At 32.1% G+C, this 25387-nt stretch overlaps 2 protein-coding genes across 2 annotated transcripts; one reads left to right on the top strand and one right to left on the bottom strand.

Annotated features, from left to right (window-relative positions):
- The first annotated feature begins 1854 nt into the window (after positions 1–1854).
- Positions 1855–12196, top strand: LOC121255198 (protein FAR1-RELATED SEQUENCE 5-like). The gene is made up of 7 exons (XM_041155476.1): positions 1855–1951; positions 9091–9177; positions 9627–9715; positions 9818–9862; positions 10001–10027; positions 10125–10250; positions 10340–12196. The coding sequence occupies exons 1-7, from the start codon at positions 1855–1857 to the stop codon at positions 12194–12196; spliced, it is 2328 nt and encodes a 775-aa protein (XP_041011410.1).
- Positions 12197–20625: 8429 nt separating this feature from the next.
- LOC121255199 lies at positions 20626–21435 on the bottom strand. The gene has a single exon (XM_041155477.1). The coding sequence runs from the start codon at positions 21433–21435 to the stop codon at positions 20626–20628; it is 810 nt and encodes a 269-aa protein (XP_041011411.1).
- Positions 21436–25387: the final 3952 nt, after the last annotated feature.

The raw sequence follows: 25387 nt of genomic DNA on the forward strand, positions 1-25387 counted from the left end.
TACTATCTAAACACAACTTAAAAGATCAAGAGCCGTGCTAGTGTGCTGCCCAGTTTTAACCGTTCGGTGTTCCCGCTGATACAAAGTAGTGTTTTTAATTTTTTCTTTTCATATTTTTAAAAAATAAAAAAATATTCTAATATATTAAAAGTCATTTTTTAATTATTAAATAAATAAATAAATACATGAAGAATTCACAACAAAGTCTAATTCCAACACTTCAACAATACAGATTCAGATTCAACAATAAATATCAATTTTCATTTTCTTAATCATTAAGTAAAAAAAAAAAATTAAATACACGACGAATTAAAATGAATGAATAAACTCAAGCGACATACGATTCTTTCTCAAAAGATCAAACGTCTAGTTAGAAGGTTAATTGGCCCGGCCAATCAACCGTCAAAGTCTAATTCTAAGGTTGCGTTTGGATGTTGAGATGAGTTGAGTTTTTTATGAATAGTAGTGAGTTGAGATTGTTAAATGAGTTTGGTGGGGTCCACTTAAAATGAGTTTAAAATATATTTGGATGTTAAGATGAGTTTAGATATATTTATGGGTAGTTGTAAAAGAAATGGGTCCCACCATTATTTTATATTGTTCACGTTACAATAAAAACGGAAATAATTTCCTCATCTGGCGCCAAATGCAGCAAAGGACTAAAAAAAAAAAAAAAAGATTTGGCACTATAGCTAGGCACGCCAAGGAGAACCTACAAAATGGAAATAAGTTATCAGTTGTGGAGCCTAATGGAAATGAATTTACGAATGAAACTCGGCCAAATGGAAATAAGTTGTCAGTTGTGGAGCCTAATGGAAATGAATTTACGAATGAAACTCAGCTCATGGGTTTAGGTGAAAGTGATTTGTCAGTTGTGGGGCCCAATCAATGGGTTCAAAGTTTGAACTGCTCTCACTTGACGACCAACATGTGTTTGGATGAGGAAAGCAGCCTTAAAAGTGAAGTGAACTCAACTGCTCTGTGCATCCAAACGAAGCCTAAATTTCCAAGTAGTAGGTGATAGATCACGGTGGCAATAGATGCATTCCCCCAAGAAGCAGCAGCTTGCAATTCCCGTATTAGACTTGTTTGCATAGCGCCTAAGTCTCTGTCAGGTTTTTGTGCCAAACTTGCAAGAATTTTTCAACAGAGAATGATAGACTATTATTTCTTATCATTTATTTATTATTTTTTTAAATATTTTTTTATTTAATGATTAAAAATTTATGCAAGAAAAATACTATATGCAATTGGCTTGGGGAACCGCGGGGAACCCTTAATCCCATGGAAAATGAAACAGGGCATTTTGGCCCTGTTTTTCTATTTCTTCCCACCATATTTTTTCTTCCTTCTGTTTTCGTGTGTCCCTCCATTCGTCTTCAACAAATTTCGTTTGCACTCCAGCTCTATTCCTCTTCAACCCCTTCAGCATAGTGACTCCCTCCCAACACTTGAGCCCCATACGAATTTCCTTCAGTGTCCGAAAACTATTCCCCACATTGGACCCTCCCCAACACCCATCTTTTGAACTTGATCCAAAACTACCACAGCCGGACCCAGGGCTCGCACCGCCGCTACCACGAACTGCATGCAAGCTCGAATTTCCAGTTCATATCACCATCCCATCCCCAGACCACACCTCCCGTGTGTCCCCATTCGAGCTCAATACGGTACAACACTTAGTGCTCAATTTCTCCCTTGAATTCTTATTAAAATTACAACTCTAAATTATTTTCCGACTGTCATCGGATACTTGGATACACTTTTCGATGAACTCGCAACATAAATTAGACATGACGTCAAAGGAAGTGAATGGCAGGGGGTGTTCATATAGAGGTCATCCCACTTGGTACGATGGGTGCAATGAGAGCTAGCAACGTGATCGGCGTGCATGTAGTTAAATATGAAGCATTGGAACAGAGCGACGAGAATGAAGCCGTTTCCTTGGAAGGTCTGGATCTAAGCATAGCAGCCATGGGGCCGCGATAATTTCCTATCCTTAAAAAAACGAAGAAAAGTGAGGGAAAACTTTAAGCTAATAGAATCAGAAATCTGGGGCTCATAAAGATGTAAAAACGAGCTTTTCTGAAAGAGATTTAAGAGAAGCGAAGTGGAATCGTGTGTTTTAGAATATGGGTTTATTACCATGTATGGTTGGAGAATTTTGAAGATGCAAATGGATTAAAGAGAATAAAAATATCTCGGCTAACGTGGCACAACCGATTCCCCAAGGGTTCCCCACCCCGGTTGCCTGTAGCAGTTTTGTTGTATAGCACCTAACTGCCTCTCAGCTTTTTGTGCCAAACTTACAATAATTTTTTAACAGAGAATGATAGACTATTATTTCATATAATTTATTTATTATTATTTTTAAATATTTTGTATTTAATGATTAAAAAAATAACTACTAATAAAGATATATATTTTTTAATTTTTTTAATAATTAAGAATGTTAAAAAGATACTTAAAAAAATAAAAATTCAAATACACTACAGAGTAGTAAATGAATAGTAGAAAGTAGTAAGCCTATCATTATGCTCTTCTAACATCAATATTTGTAAAGAATAGAAAGGGAGAAAATACTTCTATATATTACTTACTGAAAGTATTACATGTGTGCCTTTATATACAACTTGACAAAAAGGTGGGAAAATAATAAGATTAAATTTATCTAACTCTAATAATCTTTGAAAATTCTTGAGGGACTCTACCATGAATAAATAGTTATTGAGATTCTTTCCGTGATAACTTCAGGAGATACATTTCCTCTAAGTAGTCGTTGAGATTCTTTCCGTGATAACAACTTTCAAATTTATTTATTAGATAATTCTACATACAATCGTAAAGTGCATAAACGACGTATAATCGTTTTGAAAAAAAGTGAGATCTACTATTAAAAACTTAATTTTTTCATGTAGGCTCCATGTTTTATTATTTTTTTCAAAACAATTACGCGACAGTTGTAAAATTCGCGATTGTAAATATATTTTCTCTTATTTTTTTTTTATACCTACCATATGTATTCAAGGGGATACATTTCCTCTAAATAATATATTATTTGGATATAAAAATAAAAATATTTAAATTTCTAATAGTAACAAAATAATTTTTTAAATTAATAATATGGAGTTTACATATTGCTCTATTTTTTTTATCAATATATATATTATTAATTAACTAAGTTATGTTTTAACGATGCTTGTAAATCACATGCATGGAACCGGGAAATAATATTATTAAATTTTAAAATAGTTACAAACATTAATGATGTATTAAAATTATAATATTTACTTTTCAGATTATTTTGGCAGAAAAGAAACTAAAGACTCCATGTATATTACTTAAGCAAATAATTGCTCTCTTTTGTAGGGGAGAATGATATACAAAAATTTGTATATAACAAAAATTAAATGATTATTTAAAAGCGTGCATAAATATTTGGACTGAGTTGGAGAAACCTCGTGATATTAACCACTTATAAAAAAGATAAGAATTTATTAACCATTTATCTCAACTTATTTTATTATTATTTATTAATTTTAACTCATAAATTTTATTATTATTCACAATTTATCTTATTATTATTCATAACTCATCTCAATTCATTTTTAAATTTAATCGAAGTCTAAATACGTGACATGCATACTCATCATCTTGGCATTACAAATTTTTTTTTCTAATATGTAATTAATAAATAGAAGAATTCTATTAATTTAAAAAAAAAAAAAAATTAAGCACGCGCCCCCGGGGCGGCGGCGGCTTTGATAGAAAGTACGACTTTGAACGAAAAAATGCCATGTTGACATGTTGTGGTGGAGATGAGTGACCCTGACAATTATGAGCCCCTGGTGAAGCTGGTTGGTGGAGAACTTATCGAAACAAGAAAAATGGTAAGCGTCTGGGAGCTACCGCTTGTATTAATATGTATTTTATTTAGTGATTAACGAAGTATATTTTAATAATTTTTTTTTACTTGATGCAATGCGCTCTGCAGCCTGACCTTGCCCTGGAACTTGACCTTGCCTAGTTTGCGCAGGATTCGTTTAGATGTTTGAATTGAATTCAATTGAATTGAGGGTAAAAATTAAAAATTAAATAAAATATTATTTTTTAATATTATTAATATTTTAAAATTTAAAAAAATTTAATTTTTTATTATATTCGGTTTGAATTGAGGGATGGGATTATTTTTTATGATTTGAATAAAATATTACTTAAATTTTAGATAAATTTGAAGTTTATTAAGATATGTTTAGATTGATAAATGAAATAAGTTGAGTTTATTTTAGATGAGTTAAATAAAATATTATCAGAATATTATTTTTTAATATTATAATTATTTTAAAATTTAAAAAATTAAATTATTTATTATGTTTTATATAAAATTTTAAAAAAATTATAATAATAAATTAAGATAAATTATAATTATTTTTCGATCCAAACCAACCTCAATAAACTTCAATTACATCTCTCACACAAATTTAAAGTTTATTGAAGTCAGTGACTCACGTGCCCAACCCCCTCATTTTTTTTTTATATGTTTTGGGTTGTAATTGCACCTCCTATTTGGCTCCTAATCCTCAAATGTCATCAATCATTGAACTATTTGCCGTCGTGACAAACTAATTTTAGTTAGTACCACTCATATTTCAAATTATTAAATTTAATATTCATTGTTTATTTCTTAATTAGGGATAATGTTTATGCTACTTTTATATTCTAGATATCATAACAAATTTTGAAATATTCTACTTATCATTCTCATATTACATTTTACATATGATTTTTTAATTTTTAATTTTTTTCTCTTATCAAATATGTTCCTATGTGGTACAGAAATGATGAGTAGAAGAACTCAATTAGTTTAAAAATTATAAAACAAAAAAAATAAAATTAATATATAGTGTATGGGATGATAAGTACCAAACCTCATTTCTTTTTAAGCCTACGTTAAAAGCTAGCTAGCAATATATTCTTTAATTAAAAAAATATTTGCTTTCTATTTGATAGCACCTCACAGTTTTTTAAAAGTGGTGTAAGAGAAAAATGAGATGATAATTTATTTACAATTAAGGATTAAATAATTATTTTTTTCATGCACTTTAAATTGTTGCTAGGACAATCATTTTAAATTAAAGTAAAAAGAAATAATTTTTTAGCATGAAATTATAAATAAATTATAGATTTGTTGGTGTTGTATCATTGCCGGAGGAAATTTCTTATAGCTCGTGCTTTTTAATGGCTAGTTTGAGTGGTAGAATATTTTCTAAATATTTAATTATTAATTTATTATTAATTTGTATATATTATTTAATATTTTATCATTATTTTTTTATTACTCATCAGAAAATATGTGAGATCATCTTACTATCTAAATACAACTTAAAAGATCAAGAGTGTGCTGCTTAGTTTTGACAGCTGGACGTGTCTGCTAGCACAAAGTAGTGTTCTTGATTTTTCTTTTTCTTTTTCTTTTTTTTTTCAATTTTTTAACATATTTAAATCTTCTTAAAAATAAAAAAATATATCAATATATTAAAAGTCATTTTTTCAATTAAAATGAATGAATAAACTCAAGCTCTTTCTCAAAGGAAATGATAGTATGCCACCCCATTTTTACCGTTCTAGTTGACCGCTTACATATATATATATTTTTTTACTTAATAATTAAGGAAGTGATTTTAAGTGTATTGGTATATTTTTTTTTTATTTTTTAAAAGTATTTAAGTATATTAAAAAAAAGTGAAAAAAAAATACTAAATGATACACTCAGCAATAAGAGTGGGACGAGGTAATAATCTCACTCCTTTCTCAAAAGATCAAACTTTTTTATTTTTATTTTTGACAATTCAAAAGATCAAACTTGTATAGAAGGTTAATTGGCCAGGCCAATCAGCCGTCAAAGTCTAATTCCAAATTTCCAAGTAGCAGGTGATAGATCTCGATGGCAACAGATGCACTCCCCCAAGAAGCACGAGCTAGCAATTCCCGTACTAGACTTGTTTGTATAGCGCCTAACTGCCTCTCAGGTTTTCGTGCCAAACTTGCAAGAATTTTTCAACGGAGAATGATAGACTATTATTTCTTATCATTTATTTATTATTTTTTTTTAAATATTTTTTACTTAATAATTAAAAAAATAATTATTAATAAAGTTATATATTTTTTTAAATTTTTTTAATAATTAAGAATGTTAAAAAAATACTTAAAAAATAATAAAAAAAATAAAAATTCAAATACACTATAGAATAGTAAATGAATAGTAAAAAATATTAAGGGTGTGTTTGGATGTTGAAGTGAGTTGAGTTGAGATAATAAAATATTGTTAAAATATTATTTTTTAATATTATTATTATTTTAGGATTTGAAAAAGTTGAATTGTTTATTATATTTTGTGTTGGAATTTGAAAAAGTTATAATGATGAGTTGAGATGAGTTGAGAGGAGTTGAAGATCCAAACTATGCCTAAGTCTATCATTATACTCTTCTAACATCAATCTTTGTAAAGAATAGAAAGGGAGAAAATACTTCTTTATATTACTTGCTGAGAGTAATATTACATGTGTGCTTTAATATACAACTTGACAGAAGAGCGGGAAAATAATAAGATTAGATTTATCTAACTCTAATAATCTTTAAAAATTCTTGAGGGACTCTACCATGAATAAATAGTCATTGAGATTCTTTCCGTGATAACTTAAGGAGATACATTTCTTCTAAATAGTCGTTGAGATTCTTTCCGTGATAGCAACTTTCAAATTTATTTATCGGGTAATTTTATATATAATCGTGAAGTGCATAAATGTCACGTAATCGCTTTGAAAAAGAGGGATCTATTATTAAAAAATTAATTTTTTTTTTCATGTAAGCCCCATGTTTTATTTACTTTTTTCAAAGCGATTATACGGCGGTTGTAAAATTTACGGTTGTAAATATCTTTTCTCTTATTTTTCTTATAGCTGCCTTATGTATTCAAGGAGATGCATTTCCTCTAAATAATATATTATTTGGATATTTAGATATAAAAATAACAATATTTAAATTTCTAATGGTAACAAAATAATGTATTAAATTAATAATATGGAGTTTACATATTGCTCTATTTTTTTTATCATTATATATATATATATATATTGTTAATTAACTAAGTTATGTTTTAACAATGCTTGTAAATCACATGCATGGGAACCGGGAAATAATATTATTAAATTTTAAAATAGTTACAAACATTAATGATGTATTAAAATTATAATATTTACTTTTCAGATTGTTTTGGCAAAAACGAAACTGAAGACTACTCCATATATATTACTTAAGCAAATAATTGCTCTCTTTTGTAGGGGAGAATGATACATAAAAAATTTTATATAACAAAAATTAAATGATTATTTAAAAGCGTGCATAAATATTTGGACTGAGTTGGAGAAACTTCATGATATAAACCATTTATAAAAAAGATAAGAATCTATTAAATATGTGACATGCATACTCATCATCTTCACATAATTTCTCATGAACACAATGATGAGTACTGGCCGGGGATGATCTGCTTCGTGGGAAACCGGCCATATCGAAATCATTTGTGCTTGATTTGATTTGGTAATTGCTTTATCACTGTTTGATTTTTCTCTGTCACACTTGATCAGGCCAAAAAGAAGAAAAAACAATGACAGTGACAGTACTTTCGTTTCCATTTTCTTCGCCCAACATTTCTTTCTTTTCTAAAACAAACTTTAGAATTAATTGAAGGTGGATGCCGTAGATGTCGGTGCCGGTTTTGACTCGTTAGCTAGAGTTCTGCAGGCAAAACGAGAAATTAAGACCAATGCGTGGAGGGAAAAGCTTGGCTCCCTGGCCAGTACGTGACGAAAGTGGTGCAATCAATTTAAAGCCTTTTGGTTGATATTTAGAGTGAAAGGCTACTGAGAATAACTTGGAAACAATAACATGAAACTAAAAATAAATTGGCTAACGGGAGACAAAGGTAACATGAAGATGATCTCGAGATTGACATTTGGATCCCATGAAAAGGATTTTTCAGGTGAATTAATTTCGTCTAAATTAAAGCTGATTGCTACGAAATCAGGACCCTTATAAGCTTAAATATTCTTGCTCTCTACATCAGTAGAATATTCAAAAGACGTACTCGAAGTTTGAAGGAACAACACTAGTACTGGGAGTCTTGTGCAAGTGGGCATTAATGTATGGCTCAAGATTCAAGTTACTGTGGTCCCCCTGAAGAGATTATATATATGACTACATGCATTCAACAAAATTATAACATTCCATCTGCGATTTGAGTGATTTTTGTCGATACTGGCAGGGATCATGACTGGCATTGACCTATATATATATATATATATATATATATATATATATCAGAGCCATCTGGTATTTAATTATTGTGAATTGTTTCTCCTTTATTTTGCTTATTTTGTTATTTGACAACTCCCACCCGGAGTTTCTATTTTGGTTGGTTCAGGATCATCTTTCGACAAGTAGGTCAGAAACCTGGAGGTATAAATCCCGTTTTGAAGCCGGGGAGGCGTTTAGGGCAGCTATAGGTTCAAACCCGAAGGCCGAGAGTGGTAAGTTCGCAGACCCCTGAGATGCGACGGTCGGTGTTGTCCTAGGACAAAATGAGTTGGATAAATAGATCCAATTCAACAATTAGTTCCAGGTCGGCTATGCCACCTGACATTGTAAATGAAGAAGACTGTACTTTTGAAGCAGCAGAGTCGTCTGTGCTGTGATCATGGAAGATTCCAAAATTGGATGTCAACACGATCTATCGAACCACTTAGTTTGAAAGATCCATGCACACACAATTTTGTGTTAGAACTGTTGAACAATCTTATGCTATTTCCAAAGAGAGTTGCTACGGAACGGCCCCATTTAACCAGCCCCGCGGCGCACAGTGACTTGACATCTCCTTTTAGCTTTCTTTTATTTTCTTTCTTCTGACAATTGTACTCATTTTATTTCTTTTCTTATTTTAATTTTTTAAATAAAAAAATTAAAATATCTTAAAAAAAAAACTCTGTATTTCAGTCCGTTTTATTCCTCTTCTTCCGATTTTCTCTCTTTCAGTCTGGAGTGAGGAAGCTAATGCTGTGAGTAGACGCCATGAAGAATTTTCTGCCATCGTGAAAGCAACGATTCTGTCTATTAAAGAAGGTGCTTTCATTTTAGTTAAGTTAAAAAATATATTAGTTTAATTTTAGTTAGGTTCTTTGGAAACCCTTGCTATGTTCATTTAAACCCAACTATAATCACATTGTATATGATACAAGATTTGTTGATGATAAATATTATTGTTTTTTGATAGTTAGCAATTTGATTAAGATCAGGCCAGAGTCAATAGAACAAAAAGTCACAAAAAAAAAAAAAAAAAAAATTAATGCATCTAGATGAATGTGGCGTGCTTAAAATGCAAGGAGATTGGACTATCTTGATTTGCTAATTTCTGGATTTTAGTGACTGCTCAAATAACTTACTTATCTTTTTGCAATGTGGTTTAGTGTCTGCATATGTAGGTTAATTAATTAATATGTCAATTTTTGTGAGCACAAATGAACGATGTCTTTGAACTGTCACAACTTACTATTATTTGTTTTGTGTGATAGTTTTGTCTGAGAGTTTTGTGAAAACTCACCATTCGATGGGAAAAGGAAAAGATCACGTTAGGCCTTTCAATCCCAAGTCTTCAACTCAAGTATATTCTTCTTGAAGAGAATTATGTTATTGATTATTATAAATTTATTTCCTTTAAAAATGTTAATTTGTGGTCATAAATTGCTTATATTTGAAATGACAGGATATACCAAACACAACTCCTCTAGATTACTCAAGCTACGAGCAGGTTCACAATCAAACTTATTTATTTGATTTTATTTAGGTTTATTTGGCTAATTTCTTCATTTTCCGTTAGGCCTATAATGGGGCAATGCCACCTGCATTCTTTTCTCATTGCAATCCTTATTCTCATTTGATTCCTTAGCCAAATGCCAACCCTTATCACCCATGGGTAAGTCAGGTAATATGTTTGTTTAGTTTGTTTTTTTAGAAATTTTGTTTATTTGTGTCACAAGTATTTACACATGAATAATTCAAAATTGCAACAGTCGCTAATCAAACCATTTCCATCATCAACTAATTATCCAAATCTACTCAATCCTTGTTCGTCTATAGAGGTTGAAAAGACTCTCATTCAAGATTCAGATTCAAGGGATGATGAATTTGATCAACAGGTATACCTTTATTAATAATTTTTTTGGATCTGAAGCATTAATAATTTAGCTGCCCATGTATGATTTTCTGACCATATATGATTTTCTAGAACTTGAATGGACAAGATGAGGATTGGGGAACCATTTTAGACGTGGATAACGAACAAGATGGAGTAGATGGACAACATGAAATTACACCTAAAGCTCACATTAAGGTTGAGAAGGAGGATGATAATGAAATTGAAAATGGAAATGTCTTCAACGAGAATTTTACTCTTGAAGAACCCACTCGCGGATTGATGTTTCATACTAAAGAGGATCTCCAAGCTTATTATAAGCAATATGGGAAGCAGCTGGGGTTTGGGGTTAGCATTCAAAGAGTCAAAAAGGATGTGGATGGTACTTTCAAATACTTAACTCTAGGATGTGCTCGTGGCGGTAAGGCACGTAACCGCACACATGATGTTTCTAAGCCACGTCCAACCAGCAAGATAGAATGCAAGGCCAAGATCAATGCAATGCTAGTAAACGGCTTGTGGCGTATAACTACAGTAGAGAATGCACACAATCATGGGTTGAGTCCCCAAAAGTCCAGAAACCTTAGATGCCATAGGGAAATTGACACAATCACCAAGAGGAAATTAGACGTAGCCGATAGAGCTGGGGTACGCATGAACAAAAGCTTCAACACTTTAGTTGTTAATGCAGGTCGGTTCGAGAATCTTCAATTTCTAGAGAAGGATTGTCGTAATTATATTGACAAGGCCAGACAACTTCGCCTTGGCAAAGGAGGTGCTGAGGCCCTTCGTGCATATTTTATGAGAATGCAAGTAATGAATGATGGATTTTTTACCTTGATGGATTTAGATGATGATTTGAGGTTAAGAAATGTGTTTTGGGCTGATGGACGGAGTAGGGCAGCATATGATTATTTTGGGGATGTTGTGACGTTTGATACAACATACCTTACTAATAGGTATGGTATGCCATTCGCACCATTCGTGGGTGTGAATCATCATGGCCAATCGATACTATTGGGGGCAGGATTGATATCATCTGAAGACACAAATACATTTGTTTGGTTATTCCAAACATGGTTGTCTTGCATGAATGGAAAAGCTCCAAAAACTATAATAACGGATCAAGACAGGGCAATGAAAAATGCAATTTCAATTGTTTTTCCCCAAACACATCATAGATACTGCTTGTGGCACATTATGAGGAAATTGCCAGAGAAGTTGGCTTCCAATGCTCAATACAATAGTGGGCTAAAAAGTACATTTCAGCGTTGTGTGTATGACTGTCAAACTGGAGAGGAGTTCGAGAAGCATTGGGGCTTATTTCTTGACACCTACAACTTGCATGATCATGCATGGCTGCAAAGTCTATACAGTGAGAGGATGCATTGGGTACCAGTGTATTTAAAAGATGCATTTTGTGCAGGGATGAGCACCACAAAACGTAGTGAAAGCATGAATGCATTTTTTGATGGTTTTGTTCATTTGAGCACTATACTTAAAAAGTTTGTCGATCAATTTGACAATGCCTTGAGGAAAAAGGTTGAGAATGAGAATGCAGCAGACTTCCACTCTTTTAATTGCACAATTCCATGCATATCTCCTTTACCATTTGAGAGGATATTTCAACATGTGTACACAATTTCCAAGTTTAAGGAAGTGCAAAAGGAAATAATGGGAATGATTTGTTGCAATGCTCATCTTTATAAAAACGAAGGTGCAATTTCAACGTATCATGTGGATGGCAAAATTAATACTGATGACTTTGTCAAATTAGTTGCATTTTCAGTTTACTTTAATAAAGATGAGTTGGAGGTGAAGTGTAGTTGTGGACTGTTTGAAATGAGAGGTATCATGTGTCGACATGCTCTTTCTGTTTTAGATACAAAAAATGTTCAAACTGTGCCTGAAAAGTATATTTTGGAACGATGGAGGAAAGATATAAAATGAAGGTATACCCTTATCAATAGTAGTTACGATGGCTTGAGTGAAGATCCTGAGACACAAAGATATGATCGAATCATGAGGCGATGTTGTGAGGTAGCAAAAAATGCTTCTACAATGGAGGAACATTGTATTGATATGCTGAAGCGGTTAGATATCATGGATGGCGATTATCTTTCCACGAGACTTCCGACCACACCTTCTAGAGGTAATGATCCCACTAACCCCACAATAGTGAGCTCAACAAAAGTGCTTAGTTCTCACGTTGTGCGAGGCAAAGGCAGACCACCATCAAAGCGGAGAGTGCCTCCAATAGAAAAGATTTCCAAGAGGTCGAATACAGGGAACAAGAAGGCAAAGGACACTAGTGGTGTAAATAAAAGGAAAAAAAATCAGTCATGTGAAGCAACAGAAAGAGGTGGAATGGACGAATACTTGATTCCCAATGCAGCTAACTTGCAACAAGATTATATGATAGGAACACAACACAGTGTCATAACTCAGGTGTATGCTCACAACCAAGCAACATTTTACTTGTTATTTTGTTATTTACAGTGCATTGTGTTATTTAACAATGTGTATTATTCATGGCAGATGCATTATATCAGAGATGGAAGTCCTCGAAATTGAAGATATTAAGAAACTTATGCATTGAAGTGATTATGAGAAAGTTTAAATGTATCACTTCATTATTAGTTGAATTTTGATGTAATGTTTGACATATTGGTTGAATTTAAGGTATCGTAGGAACATGTAAATTGCTTAAGTCATTGGGCAAGTTGTTGTATTTTGTAAAATGGCCATGATGATGCATACTGATGCCAATGCTAATGAATTCCAAATTAGTACTAATGAATACAAGTATTTATGAATCAGAATCATGATGGAATATATTTTGCTTGGTAGTTATTCAATGTGGAGACCAATGCTCATGCTTTTTCTGAAGTTTAGATTTTTTTTTAGTCTTATTTTTTGCTTATTTTCATTAGTACAATTGATTTTTCATCTTTCTTTATCCTTGTATTTTATTCTTCCAGAAAAATGCTACTCACATTATCGTCATGTGCCACAATAGTCTTGGCCTTGCCCCTCTATTGACTTTGACTCATTTATTTATTCCGGAACTAAGCCATAAATGAAGGAAAGTTAGAAACTCAATGAATCTGGAAAAAATATAATAGTGCCAATTGCACAAGTTAACACCATAACAAAATCTTATGGAAAATGATAATATGTCCATCAAATGTGTTCACTTATATTTTTTATTGTTTTATTTTTTTCTTAATAGTTAAGGAAATGATTATTAGTAAGTTTATATTTTTTTTTATTTTTTTCTTAATGGTTAAGGATGTTTAAAAAATCATTAAAGAAAAATAATAAAATAAAATAAAAAACTCATTTGTACTAGAGTGCATATTTGATAGTCACTTTAGCATTGTCTAAATTTTATTCTATTATACAAGTTTAATTGTACCATAAAAAGTAAGAGAATTACACCAATTGTACGTCCAAATTTTATTCAATTATCCAAGTTTAATTCTAAAGCATTTGATTTTTTATTTATTTAAAAATTCGAAAAAAAAGGAAAGAAACATGTTTTAGTTTTACACTGTCAGAAGAAACAAAAAGAAAGAGAGAAAAAACATGGACGTCATCTCATGGTGCGCCGCGGGGCTAATTTACTGGGGCCGTTCCCTAGACTTTTTCATTTCCAAAACTCAAGAAAAATGTTATCTTTTTCCAAAAGATCAGATAACTAAATTTTTGAAAGATGGATTTAAATATATTCATATTGGATCCATCCAAATTGCTACCAAACCTTTAACTAGGAAAGACATCAATGCATTTGTCCTATTTGGTTTAAGGGATGCCAGATTCAATAATTTTGAAACTAGTATTCTCGGAATGATTCAATCCTCTCTTACGGATGGATCGGTCCATTTTAATTGTTATCCTGATTTAACTCTTTCACTGGATGATAAACATATTTTAAAGACTTTGACTTTAAATATTTTAACATCTGGGTATGATATGATCGAAGGAAGTAAACCCCTTGCTTTGATTTATCGGATTTATTATCGTCTTTTAAAAACGAATTTAAATCCAAAAGTTATTGCAAAACCCATCCAGGGAAACACTCTACTGATCCAGAGTTCGACCCTAGATGCGGATGTTTCAATTCCAAAGATGATTTTTTGGAAGGATATAACTCTTCCCAAAGAATGGACTTTGGAAGAAGAAGTTCCTCCTATTCCCAGAAATCCTGTTGCAAGTTATCCCAATAAAATTCAACAGTACATGGATGGAACTGTTAAAATTAGTTTTGATCATATCAGATCTCCAGGACTAAGAAGAAATTCTTTTGCTGGATCTAGATCTTCTTTTGCAGGGTCAGAAATTCTAGTAAGAAGAGACCAAAATCTCAAACAATTCTTGAAAGATTCTATTAAAAAGCCCAACCTGCTAATCCTGTTTTAAAACTGAAAGGACTTTCTACGTCCTCTCAAGTTACTTCTGCTTTTAATTCTGCACAGGATGCTGGATCCCCTAAAGACCAGTCTATTCATAATGAAGCCGATAAAGAGGATGATAACTTATCTTTATCACCTACAACTTCAGATATGGTAGCTCCTGTTGCACCACAGGTTCATCACAGTTTAACTGTGCTGAACAATTTGCGTTTGATCTTGTTTACCTTTTTAAAGAATACAAACTTAAAAAAAACAGTGCTAGGCGAAAAGCCTATCACGCAAAGTATTCTGAAAAAGAAAAACAGCGTGTTAAACGGAAATGAAAAGAAGAAATGAATAAGTAGCAAAAACATATTCTTTTCTTTGATTTTGTTGAAAATATTTATGTTTCTAACAATACTTTAAATGTTGTTAAAACTGATTTTGTCAAGGAAGAAGGAAAGATGGTAGTTCATTCTAGCCATTCACCTTTGGAGACTGTTCTTATCACCCATAAAGGGATTGAGATATCTGCTTCACCTTTCAAAATCTAGGAAACTGTTTCCAGAGATCCTGAGAAGGACAAGGTTCTCAAAGAAACAAAAAATGTTATTTTCCAAAATAACTTTGTGAATTTTGCTCTTCATACGATCAGACAACAATTAGATCGGATTGAAGAAAATGTTGAAAAACCTGATCCTATCCCTTTGGTTTTGACTAAAGATCAGCCAAAGAAAATGATTGAAAAACCTTTGATTATCTTACTTGAAAGTCGTACCAAAATTGATTTTAAAAATCCTTAGGCCAAGACTTTAGATAAGATTGATCAAATGCTGAATGATCTGAAAAATAACAACCCTCTACTAGTGTTTTAACAAGCAACGAACTAGAGATAGTTCTTGTTGAAACTACAGATGAGTCTCCTAGCGATCACTCTTCTGAAGAAAAGGATCTTGATCTACATAAAAAGAATTTTCAAGATATTGTTTTAAAACCTGAAATTGTCAGATTTTCTTCAAAAGGACCCAAACCAATGAGTCTGACGAAGAACTGGTATTCCAGGCCTACCCCTCCTGATTTACAGTTTGAAGAAAAAGTTTTTCAAAACCAATCTTCTTACTCTGCTGACAAAGTTTACGAATGGAATATTGATGGTTTCTCTGAACAAGAAATCATGAATACCATGAGTAAAATGTCACTTGTTGCAAATGCTTATGTGAATAACAATATTAGACAACTTGATATTGTTAAGATTTTAACACAAGGATTTTTAGTGTTTTAAGAAACTGGTGGGATAAACACCTAACCAGAGATGCTAAAGAAACCATTTAGAACGCTGCAAAGTGTAATGATGAAGGGTTACCTATTTTTGATGAATCCATTGGGACTGCCCAATCTGATGGAGTTAATACTTTGATTTATACTATTTTAAAACATTTTATTGGAACGCCATCTGATATAACTAGTCGCATCAGTGACCAGTTAAACAATCTTAGATGTCATCAGATGTCTGATTATAGATGGTACCAAGATGTTTTTATTTCCAAAGTAATGATTCGTGATGATTCCCAGAAGCCTTACTGGAAAGAAAAATTTATTGATGGATTACCTCGCTTGTTCGCTTATAAAGTGAAGGATGAACTTACTATTGCTGGATCTCTCAATTATGACGCATACACCTATGGTGAAATTTACGCAGTAATTAAGAAACTTGGTATTGGTATGTGTAATGATCAAAGAATGCTTCGTGAGCAGATGAGAAATAGCAAGAAAGCCAAATACGAAATGAGGATATTTTGTAAACAATTTGGACTTCCTGCTATAGCTCCCTCCAAAAGGAAGCACAAGTTTTCTAAATCTCATGGTGGTACCAGGAGAAAACCCCATGATAAATTTTATAAGAAAACCTATAAAAAACCATTTTCTAAGCCATTTTCCAAGAAAAAGAAACTTAAAAATTCTTCTCTAGGAAAATGTTTTATTTGTGGCAAACCAGGACACTTTGCTGATAAATGTCCTAAGAAAGCTAAAAAACTAAAGAAAAAGCTTAATCAGTTGGATATTGATAACAATGATAAAGAAGAACTATTTCAACTCCTAGAAATAGCTTCATCTTCATCATCTGATATCCTTGAGTTCACTTCTAGTGATTCAGAGTATCACTCAGAAACTGGATCTCCTGATCCTACTGGTCCTAAGATAGGTTGCAATTATACTTGTTGCCAGATAAAAGGAAAGACAGTCCATGTCCTAACTAAATCTAAAGAACAATAAAATCTTTTACTAACCTTGATTTCCTAAATAACAAATCCTGAGCTTAAAGAAGAATATCTTCTTAAACTTAAGAAGACAATGGTTCGTCAAGAACCAGAACCTTCTAAGCAAATGATTAGTTTTCAAGAAACCTTGGAGAGATTCCAAAAGAAAAAACCAAAGTAAATTTCTACAAATGATTTACAACAAGAAATTAATCTTGTTAAAAAAGAAATCGTTGAACTCAGATCTGAGATTAACAACCTTAAGTCTGAAAATGAGATTTTAAAACAAGAGTTTTTAGTGTTTAAAATTGATAAACAACTTGATCAAGATATTCCTTCTGACAATGAGCAAACAAATGATTCTGGTTCAAGCCAACATGAGTTAGCGGCTGATAATCAGATTTGTTTGATCTATCATACCATTCCTCCAAAATGATTTTCCAGGGTCACCATTGTGGTTACTCATGATTTTCAATTTTCTGTTGTTGCTATGATTGATTCTGGATCAGACCTGAATTGCATTCAGGAAGGACTCATTCCTAGCAAATATTTTGAAAAATCTTCTGAGAAATTATTTTCTGCAAATGGATCTCAGATGAAAATCACATATGAGCTTAACAACGCTCATGTTTGTCAAAATAATGTTTGCTTTAAAATCCCTTCCGTTTTAGTCAGAAACATGTCTAAAAAAGTGATTTTAGGCATTCCATTCATTTCTGTTTTATATACTTTTTTGACTGAAAAAGATGGTATTACTACAGACCCTTTTGGTCAAAAGGTCAAATTCAAATTTGCATCTCCACAAGAGATTGATCAAGATAAAGGTTTGAAATCTTTGCTCTTCGCGAAAGAAAAACATCTGAATTTCCTCCAACAGGAAATCAGATACAAAATGATTTCTGAACAATTATTTTCACCAACTTTGATTTCAAAAATTGATGATTTTAACAAGCGTCTTATTTTTTATGTTTGTTCTAATTTACCAAATGCTTTTTGGCATAGGAAGAAACTTATCGTTTCTCTTCCCTATATCAAAAATTTTGATGAAAGCATTATTTCCACTAAACCCAGACCCATTCAGATGAATAGTCAGACTTTAGACTTTTGCAAAAAGAAAATTGCAGACCTTAAGGATAACGACATAATTAGAGACAACAAGTCCCATTGGTCTTGTCCAGCCTTTTATGTCCACAAAAATGCTGAACTAGATAGATGTACCACTCGTCTAGTCATTAATTATAAACCCTTGAACAAAGTCTTGCAGTGGATTAGGTACCCTATTCCCGACAAGAATGACTTAATTCATAGGTTAAGTGATGCTGTGGTCTTTTCCAAATTTGATCTCAAATCTGGGTTTTGGCAAATCCAAATAGCCGAGTCAGACCGGTACAAGACAATTTTTGTAACCCCCTTTGGTCATTTCGAATGGAATCTAATGCCATTCGGTCTAAAAAATGCCCCTAGTGAGTTTCAAAATATCATGAACGATGTTTTCAACTCGTTCACTGCTTTTACCATCATCTACATAGATGATGTCCTTGTTTTTTCTAAATCTATTGATGAACACTAGAAATACTTGAAATCGTTTCTAGACATCATTAGAATCAATGATCTTGTCGTTTCTGCGAAAAAGATCAAATTATTCCAAACCAAGATCAGATTCCTTGGTTATGATATTTCTGAAGGTAAAATCAGGCCCATTCATTTGGGAGGAATTGGAGACCTTGAATACTCCAAGTTGTAGCCATTATCTTTATCTTCTTGTTCTTTGTTCTCTTGTATGGTTTATATTACTATTCTTTCCATTGGGTCCATAACAATTGGTATCAGCTAGCTGTCGATCCTCATGGACGGGATAAGATTCAATGAAGAGCAAACCAAGTTGCTTGAAAATTTTTTGGATAAGTTGCTAGAGGTTAAATAAATAATGAAAGGAACGCAAGAACATTGTGTGAGAATGCAGCAGAGTTTTGTATTGTTGAAACAAACTCTACGGAACTGGCAAGACGAAGAGGAGGAAGAAAATGGACCGAAAGATGAAGATGAACTCGTGGAGGAATACTGCTTGGTCTGAAATTAATATTCAGAATCCAACTCTGAAATTAATTCATAACCCTAGACTCGTTCGTCACCACCATATACCTCCTCCAATATCAGAACCAACCCGAATAATAGACCATCGACATCGTCTTTCTGCCCTTAACCTCCAAAAGGAAAACATTACAATATTCTTATTCTTCGATTATGACCGATGTAGAAAATTCTTGGTGCAAAAGTTAGAGTTAGAAAACCTCTTCTCAGCGTACCGATGCAGAACTCTTAGCTTTGTTGCAAGTATAATTGGTTTCGCTTCAATTATCTCAGAAATTTTTTGGCATTCGTCTTGAACAAAGCGGCCCCACATTGTTAAGCAGATAAGATTTAGACTATGACATATAAAGTAAAAGAATCAATAGAAAATTTTAAAAATAAAGATTGCAAAGTAATTTTAAAACATTAAAGTGAATGAATTTTTTTACCTCTGATCTATAACATAGATTTCTTGAATTACAGTTGGTCCACTTGTTAATGTTATTTCTTTTGATGGCTTCATATGAATGGCAATCACTAAGAGGTCTGATTAATAAGATTTAAATTATTAGTTTGTTGTTAATAAAAAATTTCTAAAGAAAATAATAAATTACCTATTTCTGCAATCGAGTCTTTATAAGGATCTAACTCTTCGATATGAATGAGATTGTACTTTGGCATTCCTACTTGATCTTCATTCTCTGGCACTTCTTCAATGATTGTTTTGGAATTTAGAATCCATTGATATTCATGACTTTCATTCCTATATCTAGGATCCAACGGCTTAACATATGCGTTTGTAATATAATAAGATCAGAAAATTTGCAAAGAATCATCCCGTGATTCAATATCTTTACCAAACAACATTGCTTGGACCCGATTTCCTTGTATCACATAAAAAAATATGAATAATTACTTTTTATGATAAAATATAATTACATAGAACGTAAAAGATATATAATAAAAAATATAATAATTTTTTTTATTGTAAAAAGAAGGATAATCACAAAAATAAATGAAGTACCTCTTGATCGACTAATGTCAAATTTTGGTATTTGACTGGTGAGTGTTGCCCAGTTCATTTGGGGGATTTTTCAGCCACAAGCATTTTTATTTTCCAGTTTCTTGTGGTTGGAGAAATATCTTTAATTGATGTATAAATGGTCCGCATGTTGAAAATTGGCAACCTAGAAACAAATTAAATGTTTAAGTATAAGATATAAAATATACAGTTAATTAAAGTGCATACTAAAAAGGAATAGAAAAAAACTTTTTTTTTATTGATTGACAAAAAGAAATTAGTAAAATATGGAACACAAAAAAGAAAAAAAATGTAATGAACATTTAATTTGTTCGTAGTGGTTAAAAAGGAATTCTAGAATTTTATTTAATTACCTGTATAATATCAATCAGAAGATGCCAATATTAACAATTTTGTATATACAATAGTTTTTCTGCGATTGTTTTCTGATTCTTCAGCTGAGATTAGCCTTATTAAAATATTGATTGCAGAAATAGTCTTAGCTCTTGATAAAACCACATATAATTGTCCATGTGAGAAAATTGGATGAGGTAAATATATTTCAACAAAATCCAAAGTTTGTCCTTGTGATTTGTTTATACTCATTGCAAAGCTTAATTTAACAGGGAATTGAGTTCACTTAAATGGGAAACCGCTATTTTCATCAGGATTTGGTAATAATGAGATTCTTGGAATAAAAGCTTTTTTGCCATTGTGATGACCAACAACAATTTCTGCATGAATGACGTTACGATCAAAATTGCGACAGATAAGTCGTGTTCCATTGCATAATCCTTCTGAACGGTTAATGTTTCTGAGCAACATGATTGGACAATTTTGTTTCAGTAATAACTCATGAGGAGGAAGTCCATTTGGTGTTAGAGTATTCAAGAAATCTTCCATAACTGCCTGTTCAGATGCATCAATCGATTCATCAAAGTTGTAATATCGTTTTAGCTCTCTGGGAAATTTCTGAATTAACAAAGTGTTTATTTCATCAATATAACTATTATTTGGTGTCAATATAGCTCGATTCATCGTGGATGAAATATTTACTGAATAATCACAAATATTATGAAAAACAGCATCCACCAAAAGATTCAAAGAAGTGGCATCATTTTCATAATGGATTAACATGGCTGTAGAGATTTTGACAAGTTCATCAATTGTGATTGGTGGCATCCCTTTGCCTAATTCCAATATATATTTTGAAAAGTCTGGATCAAATCTTGCACGCATATTTTCAGTCAAATGAAACTTTGTCAATGTTGGCCATAGGTAAGAAGAAACCAAGCTAGCATCAATTTGTTGTTGTCTTGTGCCTTTTTGAACCACAGGTAGAATTGGCGAAAATCTCCACCGAATCATTAATGTCTTGTCCCTTTCTGAATCATTAATGTCTTTCAACATTTTATCCAGTGCTTTTATGACTTCTTTTCTTGACATTAGAGCTTCATCCCATATAATTAATCTTGCTTTTTGTAGTAGTTTTGCAAACCCACTTTGTTTACTAATACCACATATGGCATTTTTGTTAATATCTAACGGTATTTTAAACCGTGAATGTGCAGTTCAACCTCCAGGTAAAATTGATGCAGCAACACCAGATGAAGTAGTTGCAAGTACTACTAATTGTTTTGATCTTACTGTTGCAAGGAGTGCTTTATATAGAAATGTTTTCCCTATTCCGCCAGGTCCATCAATAAAGAATACAGCAGTTTCGTTTGACAAAACTTTTTTCAAAACAAAATTGTAAACATTCTGTTGTTCCTTATTGAGTAGCGTTGATGCAATAATATCTTCTTCTGGGATTGGAACAGCCAATTCATCATCAATTTCTTTAGACAAAAATTTATCTTCATCAAAATGAATGTTTTGGTCAATAAAATGGAATGAATTAATGTCTCTACCTATTGATTCAAGTATTGTGGAAATGGAGCGCAAAACTCCTATCCTAACATTCAATGAAGAATGTTTAATTAATTGAAAATTAGCTGATATCTCTGGTTCAAAATGTTCCCAAATATCTCTTGGATTGGTGGAATTACAATAAACCAAAATTGTCGCGAACAGTCTTCTTAAATTGAAAGGCATCTGATAGAGAGAGGCTTCATATAAGCATTCTTCTAAACTATTATCTCTCTGTAACAAACCGTGCATAGCAGCTGCTTCATGAAATGTAGAAGCTGACAAAGGACCTCTTATGTGATTTAGTAATATCTAAAGATAATACATTTTTCATTCAAAAGGATTTGCTGTAACAATTCGACCTATCACAATTTATTTTTTTCGAACAGTCCACATTTTGTACTGCTGGCTCCACACGTAGAACTCTGAAAATTCTTTATATAACAATTTTCTGGCATTCACATCGACTTGATTTGTTGTAAAAAATTCTGTTAACATTGATTTTGCAGAAAGATCAGAGTTCACTATATTGGCAAGTTTTCATGTGCTCGAAAAGCCACTTGATGTTGATTTTCAATATGTAAGTGCAAGCTATAAACTGCTGGATATACCTTATTGACAATAAACCTAAATATTCTCCACATAGCCTCTCGTGGAGCAATCTATCGAGCTGATTGAAACTGTTCAATTTCATCAACTTATTGATTTGATTGTTCAGAAATCAAGTTGAAAGCAACACGGTCATGACCCTTGTAAATATATTTGTAAAGATACTTAACTGCTTTTATTGTAGAACATATTTCATCATTAATATGACAGTCAAACATTGCAAGCAAATAAGGATTATATGAAACAACCTAACGATTATCCAAATCATTATCTCTAATTCTGACTGTTGTTCCATTGTTTGAACGTCTATATATTGGGAAGCAATCATTTCCAACAACAGTGTTTGACACAAACTGTTTCGGGTAATTATTCTTGCAACAACCATTTTTTCTCATGCATACATTTGTTGGATTTAGAATTCCGCACGGTCCATGCATCATATGTTTAACAACAGCTGTATGTAGGTGCAAATTGTTGTCTTTGTCAGGCAATTCAGCAGAGACAATCTCATCAAAAGATTATGGTGAGTATATCTTCCAATCTTGACACAATATAATCAAGAAATGTGCATGTGGTAGTCATCTTTTTTGGTGTTCAATAACTTTTCCAAATATCTCCCGTTTGAATAGCTGATACTTTAGCTCCTCTAATTTTGCTCTAAAGATTCGAGCAATTAAATCAGGTCGATTTTGAGTTTCTTTATGTGGTTGCAATTCATTTGAAATTTCTTTCTAGTTTGGGTTGTATGTGATTGTAAAAAAAATATCTGGTTTGCCGTATCGTTGAACCAAAGTCATCGCTTCCATATATCTTTTTTGCATTCCCTCGGACCTCCAATAAAAGATGAAGGCAGAATCACACGCTTCCCAATTCTAGAAGCATTTGTCTCCCCAAGATTGACGCTATCAACAATACCTTGATATAATTCAGATCGAATGTGTTGTTGATTGCTACGAAAATAATCTAATCTTGATGTTCAATTTTAACATACATATTAATAACAAATTGTTGAAGAAGTCGACCAGATAGTAGGAGGATGGATTTGAAATTTTCTCTGATTTGTAACTTGTAGCAATAATATTCACGATACGAAACAATTGGATCTTTTCTTTTTTTCTTAACACTACAAAAAAAAAAGAAATAATTTAGAAAATTTCATTCCTAATGTGTAAATGGTGGGTTGTTATATAAAAAACGTAGTGTAAAAAATTTAACCTTCTTGTTCTCTTGTAAGTAATTCTTTTGCATATGTTGATTGATACGGATCAATTGATCAGACTATGCAATTATTAGCAGATACAGATGGAGTTCATTTGTTAATTCTTTGTATACCTTGGTGTCATTCGACATCACCAAAGAGGAATAACAATGGACACTGAAGCGGATCATAACATCCGAAATAATACTGAACAATATGACTCCTACCAACATGGTTAAATACAAAAATGTCACGAGGTGTAAACTGTTCTAGATCATCATTTTCAACCCAAATTGCAGCAACTTCTAATGATGTTGGGGCATTAAATACCCGTTGATCTAATCCAGGATCTGATCTTATACGGATTTTATGATATTCTAAATCTGGTTGATCACCAATAGATCGAAAAAATATGGAATATGGATTTACACGAAGAATATCCATAAGCTGAGCAATAATTGATGAATCTATTCTAACTGAATCAAGAATGCGATTTTCAAATTCATGTTCCCTATCACAAAAATACAGTTACAAATTAGAAGGTGGACCATTTGAAGGAACCAAATCAGAAAGGTAGTGATAGATTTGACCTTAAGCTTGAAATGTGTAAATTTCACTATTTCTTCGACATAAATTTCTGTCAAATTTAACTCCAAACGATGTGAAAACAAATTTTTTGTTGTACGTTCGAACGTATGTTCGGAATTGTACAGATTCAGGAGTGTTTGAAACAAACAAACTATAAAGTTGATCAGGAACATCATTTGCAACTAAAGAAATTGACCCATCAGCACAACAAAAACTGTTTCTCTCATGGAAGAATCTCTTTGCTTTACAATGCTTACAATATGGCACATCCGGCAAATAGTTAGCTTCATACGGAATATTTTGTAATATTTGTCTATGCACAACAATACGGGAACGCGATGCACCTATTAAATTGGGGTAAAATTAAGACAATAAAATAAAGTTGATTAGAATCAGATGAATGATTTTCGCTTAGATCGATACTTTAAGTATGGTTAAAAGTAAAACTCAATGTCATAAATAAACCAATTCTATTTTGACTCCTTAAGAAAAAGACTTTTTGATGGAGTCCTTTGAGAAGATGATTGGATTTGATCAACAGAAATAGCCTCTTTTGGAGAAACAATTATTGTTGAATAGAAAGAATATGATAAGATACGATAAAAAAGAGTTAAAATAGTAAACCTGTGGAAATGTATGTTGTTCAGAAACCTCTACTATTTTTGTCAGGGCATTTGCTGATTTTTGTGTCAACAAATCCACCGAGTAATTCAAACTGGTAGAAGAATCCAATAAAATATTTAATTGTGTAGATCCTTTTGAATCTGCCCCAACAATATCAACATCTGGAGGAACATTTGCCTCTTGTGAGGAGGTCATTCCAACAATGTCAACATTTCCATGGGAAATTCGGTATCTTTTTCGTCGAGATTGTTGAACATTATAATTTTGATCATTGCTGATAGATTGAAGATGATCATCTGATGTGTCATCAATTGACATAATCATTTGATCAGCATCAGATGGAATTGAATCTTTCAGCTCAATCACATTTCTTTTAGTAGCCTTCCTTTGAGCATATCTTTCTCTAACTTTTTGTCGAAGTTCAACCTTTTTCTTTTCAGAAAAATCTTTATACGAGATTTTTTTTGTTGA

Source organism: Juglans microcarpa x Juglans regia, chromosome 3D (assembly GCF_004785595.1).
Source record: "Juglans microcarpa x Juglans regia isolate MS1-56 chromosome 3D, Jm3101_v1.0, whole genome shotgun sequence".
NCBI lineage: Eukaryota > Viridiplantae > Streptophyta > Magnoliopsida > Fagales > Juglandaceae > Juglans > Juglans microcarpa x Juglans regia.